At 44.3% G+C, this 7,500-nt stretch overlaps 1 protein-coding gene across 4 annotated transcripts in view; it reads left to right on the top strand.

Annotated features, from left to right (window-relative positions):
* The window catches only part of LOC139415803 (LIM domain containing preferred translocation partner in lipoma), a 469,906-nt gene that overhangs the window by 461,069 nt on the left and 1,337 nt on the right, over positions 1-7,500 (top strand). For all 4 annotated transcript variants that reach the window (XM_071164099.1, XM_071164015.1, XM_071164180.1 and 1 more), the window contains 3 exons: positions 766-944; positions 3,032-3,152; positions 7,442-7,500. The exon at positions 7,442-7,500 is cut by the window's right edge. In XM_071164099.1, the coding sequence (XP_071020200.1) occupies positions 766-944; positions 3,032-3,152; positions 7,442-7,500 (359 nt within the window). The remainder of the gene's footprint in view (positions 1-765; positions 945-3,031; positions 3,153-7,441) is intronic.

Raw genomic sequence — 7,500 nt, 5'->3', positions numbered from 1 at the left:
TGTGGTCTGTATATTTTATCATTTAGGATACCATCAACAACACAGGCCTTTTTAGGTTGGAGGGTTTGTATTTTGTCCTGTAGCTCATTCAAGGTAATAGGAGAATACAGTGGGTTCAAGTAGTCTTTAATAGTTGATTCTAAGATTTGTATTTGATCCCAGAAGTGGTTAGAGTCTATGGATTCTTCAATTGCATTGAGCTGATTTCTGACGTGCTGTTCCTTCTTTTTCCGTAGTGTATTTCTGTATTGTTTTAGTGATTCACCATAGTGAAGGGGTAGACTCAGGTTTTCTGGGTCTCTATGTTTTCGGTTGGAATATAGGTTTCTCAATTTATTTTTTTTGGTTTTTGCATTCTTCATCAAACCATTTGTCATTGTTGTTAAATTTCTTCGGTTTTCTATTTGAGATTTTTAGATTTGATAGGGAAGCTGAGAGGTCAAATATACTGTTAAGATTTTCTACTGCCAAGTTTACACCTTCACTATTACAGTGGAATGTTTTACCCAGGAAGTTGTCTAGGAACAGATTGAATTTGTTGTTGCCTAATTGTTTTTTGGTAGTTGTCTACACGACTTTCTTTCCATCTATAGCATTTCTTAATGTTACTCAGTTCCTTTGGCTTTGATGCTTCTCTCTCTCCCTCCTACATGGCTGGGGAGGCCAGACCTCAGACTCGACAGCGGGATGACATGTTCGTAAGGGTCAATTAAAGGAGACTGATTGATGTATTCCTCTCTCTCTCTCTCTGTCTGCGTGTTTCAGAACACCCTGGAGTCCTGTAACATCTGCAGTAAACCCATCATGGAGCGTATCCTGCGGGCTACAGGGAAGGCCTACCATCCACACTGCTTCACCTGTGTGGTGTGTCAACGCAGCCTGGACGGTATCCCCTTCACTGTGGACGCTGCCAACCACATCCACTGCATCGACGACTTCCACAAGTAAGGGGGGGGGCTGCCGCCAACTCACACGGACGGACACACGCACACACACACCATCAACACACACACACACCATCAACACACACACACACACACCATCAACACACACACACACAAGTATGTTAATGAATAAAACAACCTATACATTAATGCTAAAGTTTATGAGAAGAGAAACAGAAGTACAAATGTCACTCTCACTACCTCACATTCAGTAAGTAAAGGAGTCGTGTAGAGTGACCCTGTGGGATAATTCCTCATCACAAGCCTGACCTCAACAAAGTCATCTTTGTGTTGAAGAACAGATTAGGCTTTTTTTTTCCACTGCTAGAGCTATAATCTCACGGGGCCACCACCCACCTCACTTCCTGCTTCTGAGCCAATCACAAAGCCACCCCCTTCCTCGCTTCCTGGTTCACTTCCTGGTTCTGAGCCGTTCATTGGGCCTCACGTCCAATCACCTGATAGGAGCTGAAACCTCAGAGCTGTCTTCACTTCCTCATGGGTATTCTTGTTAGAGAGGCCTGTTCCTCCAGTAGGAGTTTCCTATATGACTTTAGTTCAATGACCTAAGGCTTGAAGATCAGTAGTATTTGTATTAAAATATGTTCTCTCTCTCTTCTCTCTTGCTCTCTCCCTCTCAATTCAATTCAAAGGGCTTTATTGGCATGGGAGACGTATGTTTAAATTGCCAAAGCAAGTGAAATAGACAGGAAGTAAACAAGTGAAATAGACAGGAAGTAAACAAGTGAAATAGACAGGAAGTAAACAAGTGAAATAGACAGGAAGTAAACAAGTGAAATAGGCAGGAAGTAAACAAGTGAAATAGACAGGAAGTAAACAAGTGAAATAGACAGGACGTAAACAAGTGAAATAAACAGGAAGTAAACAAGTGAAATAGACAGGAAGTAAACAAGTGAAATAGACAGGAAGTAAACAAGTGAAATAGACAGGAAGTAAACAAGTGAAATAGACAGGATGTAAACAAGTGAAATAAACAGGAAGTAAACAAGTGAAATAGACAGGAAGTAAACAAGTGAAATAGACAGGAAGTAAACAAGTGAAATAGACAGGAAGTAAACAAGTGAAATTGACAGGAAGAAAACAAGGGAAATAAACAAAAAAATGTAAAAGAATAGAGACTGTCATATTATGTCTATATTCAGTGTTGTAATGATGTGCAAATAGTTCAAGTACAAAAGGGAAAATAAATAAACATAAATATGTGTTGTATTTACAATGGTGTTTGTTCTTCACTGGTTGACCTTTTCTGGTGGCAACAGGTCACAAATCTTGCTGCTGTGATGGCACACTGTGATGTCACACTGTGATGCAACACTGTGGTATTTCACCCAGTAGATATGAGAGTTTATCAAAATTGAATTTGTTATCTAATTCTTTGTGGATCTGTGTAATCTGAGGGAAATTTGTCTCTCTAATATGGTCATACATTGGGCAGGAGGTTAGGAAGTGCAGCTCAGTTTCCACCTCATTTTGTGGGCAGTGAGCACATAGCCTGTCTCCTCTTGAGAGCCATGTCTGCCTACGGCGGCCTTTCTCAATAGCAAGGCTATGCTCACTGAGTCTGTACATAGTCAAGGATTTTCTTAAGTTTGGGTCAGTCACAGTGGTCAGGTATTCTGCTATTGTGTACTCTCTGTTTAGGGCCAAATAACATTCCAGTTTGCTTAGGTCTAACTGTGTTGCTGTCCTGGGGCTCTCTGTCTCTCTCTTCTCTCTGTCTCTATCTCTCTCTCTTCTCTCTGTCTCTCTTATCTCTCTCTCTCTCTCTCTCTCTCTCTCTCTCTCTCTCTCTCTCTCTCTCTCTCTCTCTCTCTCTCTCTCTCTGTCTCTCTCTCTGTCTCTCTCTGTCTTTCGTCTCTGTCTCTCTGTCTCTCTTTCTCTGTCTCTCTTTCTCTCTCTCTCTCTCGGTCTTTCGTCTCTGTCTCTCTCTCTGTTTCCTCTCTCTCTCTCTCTCTCTCTCTCTCTCTCTCTCGCTCTCTCTCTCTCTCTCTCTCTCTGTCTTTCATCTCTCTGTCTCTGTCTCTCTGTCTCTTTCTCTGTCTCTCTCTCTCTGTCTCCCCTATTAGGAAGTTTGCCCCTCGTTGCTGTGTGTGTTCTGAGCCCATCATGCCAGCTCCAGGCCAGGAGGAGACTGTTCGTATCGTCGCCTTGGACCGAGACTTCCACGTGCAGTGTTACCGTTGTGAGGTGTGTATCTACAGTGTTGTGAGGTGTGTATCTACAGTGTTATCGTTGTGAGGTGTGTATCTACAGTGTTATCGTTGTGAGGTGTGTATCTACAGTGTTACCGTTGTGAGGTGTGTATCTACAGTGTTACCGTTGTGAGGTGTGTGTCTACAGTGTTACCGTTGTGAGGTGTGTGTCTACAGTGTTACCGTTGTGAGGTGTGTGTCTACAGTGTTATCGTTGTGAGGTGTATCTACAGTGTTATTGTTGTGAGGTGTGTATCTACAGTGTTACCGTTGTGAGGTGTGTATCTACAGTGTTATCGTTGTGAGGTGTGTATCTACAGTGTTATCGTTGTGAGGTGTGTGTCTACAGTGTTATCGTTGTGAGGTGTGTGTCTACAGTGTTACCGTTGTGAGGTGTGTGTCTACAGTGTTACCGTTGTGAGGTGTGTATCTACAGTGTTACCGTTGTGAGGTGTGTGTCTACAGTGTTACCGTTGTGAGGTGTGTATCTACAGTGTTACCGTTGTGAGGTGTGTGTCTACAGTGTTATCGTTGTGAGGTGTGTGTCTACAGTGTTACCGTTGTGAGGTGTGTATCTACAGTGTTACCGTTGTGAGGTGTGTGTCTACAGTGTTATCGTTGTGAGGTGTGTATCTACAGTGTTACCGTTGTGAGGTGTGTGTCTACAGTGTTGTGAGGTGTGTATCTACAGTGTTGTGAGGTGTGTGTCTACAGTGTTATCGTTGTGAGGTGTGTCTACAGTGTTATCGTTGTGAGGTGTGTGTCTACAGTGTTATCGTTGTGAGGTGTGTATCTACAGTGTTGTGAGGTGTGTCTACAGTGTTGTGAGGTGTGTGTTACCGTTGTGAGGTGTGTATCTACAGTGTTGTGAGGTGTGTATCTACAGTGTTGTGAGGTGTGTCTACAGTGTTGTGAGGTGTGTATCTACAGTGTTACCGTTGTGAGGTGTGTATCTACAGTGTTACCGTTGTGAGGTGTGTATCTACAGTGTTGTGAGGTGTGTATCTACAGTGTTACCGTTGTGAGGTGTGTATCTACAGTGTTATCGTTGTGAGGTGTGTCTACAGTGTTGTGAGGTGTGTATCTACAGTGTTATCGTGGTGAGGTGTGTCTACAGTGTTACCGTTGTGAGGTGTGTATCTACAGTGTTATCGTTGTGAGGTGTGTGTCTACAGTGTTGTGAGGTGTGTATCTACAGTGTTACCGTTGTGAGGTGTGTATCTACAGTGTTACCGTTGTGAGGTGTGTATCTACAGTGTTGTGAGGTGTGTATCTACAGTGTTAACGTTGTGAGGTGTGTGTCTACAGCGTTACCGTTGTGAGGTGTGTGTCTACAGTGTTATCGTTGTGAGGTGTGTGTCTACAGTGTTGTGAGGTGTGTGTCTACAGTGTTACCGTTGTGAGGTGTGTGTCTACAGTGTTATCGTTGTGAGGTGTGTATCTACAGTGTTACTGTTGTGAGGTGTGTGTCTACAGTGTTACCGTTGTGAGGTGTGTGTCTACAGTGTTACCGTTGTGAGGTGTGTGTCTACAGTGTTATCGTTGTGAGGTGTGTGTCTACAGTGTTACCGTTGTGAGGTGTGTATCTACAGTGTTACCGTTGTGAGGTGTGTATCTACAGTGTTGTGAGGTGTGTATCTACAGTGTTACCGTTGTGAGGTGTGTATCTACAGTGTTGTGAGGTGTGTATCTACAGTGTTAATGTTGTGAGGTGTGTATCTACAGTGTTGTGAGGTGTGTATCTACAGTGTTACCGTTGTGAGGTGTGTGTCTACAGTGTTATCGTTGTGAGGTGTGTGTCTACAGTGTTGTGAGGTGTGTATCTACAGTGTTACCGTTGTGAGGTGTGTATCTACAGTGTTACCGTTGTGAGGTGTGTATCTACAGTGTTGTGAGGTGTGTATCTACAGTGTTATCGTTGTGAGGTGTGTGTCTACAGTGTTACCGTTGTGAGGTGTGTGTCTACAGTGTTACCGTTGTGAGGTGTGTGTCTACAGTGTTATCATTGTGAGGTGTGTGTCTACAGTGTTGTGAGGTGTGTGTCTACAGTGTTACCGTTGTGAGGTGTGTGTCTACAGTGTTATCGTTGTGAGGTGTGTGTCTACAGTGTTGTGAGGTGTGTGTCTACAGTGTTACCGTTGTGAGGTGTGTGTCTACAGTGTTACCGTTGTGAGGTGTGTATCTACAGTGTTGTGAGGTGTGTATCTACAGTGTTGTGAGGTGTGTATCTACAGTGTTATCGTTGTGAGGTGTGTGTCTACAGTGTTACCGTTGTGAGGTGTGTGTCTACAGTGTTACCGTTGTGAGGTGTGTGTCTACAGTGTTATCATTGTGAGGTGTGTGTCTACAGTGTTGTGAGGTGTGTGTCTACAGTGTTACCGTTCTGAGGTCTGTGTCTACAGTGTTATCGTTGTGAGGTGTGGATCTACAGTGTTACCGTTGTGAGGTGTGTGTCTACAGTGTTACCGTTGTGAGGTGTGTATCTACAGTGGTGTGAGGTGTGTGTCTACAGTGTTATCGTTGTGAGGTGTGTATCTACAGTGTTATCGTTGTGAGGTGTGTGTCTACAGTGTTACCGTTGTGAGGTGTGTCTACAGTGTTGTGAGGTGTGAGGTGTGTGTCTACAGTGTTATCGTTGTGAGGTGTGTATCTACAGTGTTGTGAGGTGTGAGGTGTGTGTCTACAGTGTTATCGTTGTGAGGTGTGTGTCTACAGTGTTACCGTTGTGAGGTGTGTATCTACAGTGTTGTGAGGTGTGTATCTACAGTGTTACCGTTGTGAGGTGTGTATCTACAGTGTTATCGTTGTGAGGTGTGTATCTACAGTGTTATCGTTGTGAGGTGTGTGTCTACAGTGTTGTGAGGTGTGTGTCTACAGTGTTACCGTTGTGAGGTGTGTATCTACAGTGTTGTGAGGTGTGTATCTACAGTGTTACCGTTGTGAGGTGTGTATCTACAGTGTTACCGTTGTGAGGTGTGTATCTACAGTGTTACCGTTGTGAGGTGTGTATCTACAGTGTTACCGTTGTGAGGTGTGTATCTACAGTGTTACCGTTGTGAGGTGTGTATCTACAGTGTTATCGTTGTGAGGTGTGTATCTACAGTGTTACCGTTGTGAGGTGTGTATCTACAGTGTTACCGTTGTGAGGTGTGTATCTACAGTGTTACCGTTGTGAGGTGTGTGTCTACAGTGTTGTGAGGTGTGTATCTACAGTGTTGTGAGGTGTGTATCTACAGTGTTGTGAGGTGTGTATCTACAGTGTTGTGAGGTGTGTATCTACAGTGTTGTGAGGTGTGTGTCTACAGTGTTACCGTTGTGAGGTGTGTATCTACAGTGTTACCGTTGTGAGGTGTGTATCTACAGTGTTACCGTTGTGAGGTGTGTATCTACAGCCTCAATTCTTCAGGGTATAGACTCTGCAAGGTGTTGAAAGCCTTCCACAGGGATGCTGGTCCATGTTGACTCTACAAGGTGTTGAAAGCCTTCCACAGGGATGCTGGTCCATGTTGACTCTACAAGGTGTTGAAAGCCTTCCACAGGGATGCTGGTCCATGTTGACTCCACAAAGTGTTGAAAGCCTTCCACAGGGATGCTGGCCCATGTTGACTCTACAAAGTGTTGAAAGCCTTCCACAGGGATGCTGGTCCATGTTGACTCTACAAGGTGTTGAAAGCGTTCCACAGGGATGCTGGCCCATGTTGACTCTACAAAGTGTTGAAAGCCTTCCACAGGGATGCTGGTCCATGTTGACTCTACAAGGTGTAGAAAGCGTTCCACAGGGATGCTGGTCCATGTTGACTCTGATGCTTCCCACAGTTGTGTCAAGTTGGCTGGATGTCCTTTGTGTGGTGGACGATTCTTGATACACACGGGAAACTGTTGAATGTGAAAAACCCAGCAGCTTTGCAGTTCTTGACACAAACCGGTGCGCCTGGCTCCTACTACCATACCCCGTTCAAAGGCACTTAAATATTTTGTCTTGCCCATTCACCCTCTGAATGTCACAGATACACAATCCATGTCTCAATTTTCTCAAGGCTTAAAAATCCTTCTTTAACCACCTGTCTCCTCCCCTTCATCTACACTGATTGAAGTGGATTTAACAGGTGACATCAATAAGGGATCGTAGCTTTCACCTGGATTCACCTGGTCGGTCTGTCATGGAAAGAGCATAATGTTTGGTCAACTCTGTGTATATCAGCCATGTGTAATGTTTGCTAGAGCATGGTGACAGATGTGTGTGTCTCACGTGTCCACCTGTCTGTGTGTGTCTCTCCTCTTCAGGACTGTGGTTCTCTGCTGTCTGAAGGGGACAACCAGGGTTGTTACCCCCTGGACGGACA

Source organism: Oncorhynchus clarkii, chromosome 1 (genome assembly GCF_045791955.1).
Source record: "Oncorhynchus clarkii lewisi isolate Uvic-CL-2024 chromosome 1, UVic_Ocla_1.0, whole genome shotgun sequence".
In the NCBI taxonomy this organism is placed as follows: domain Eukaryota; kingdom Metazoa; phylum Chordata; class Actinopteri; order Salmoniformes; family Salmonidae; genus Oncorhynchus; species Oncorhynchus clarkii.
The sequence above is the reverse complement of the archived record's forward strand: the minus strand, read 5'-3'. Positions and strand labels throughout refer to the sequence as shown.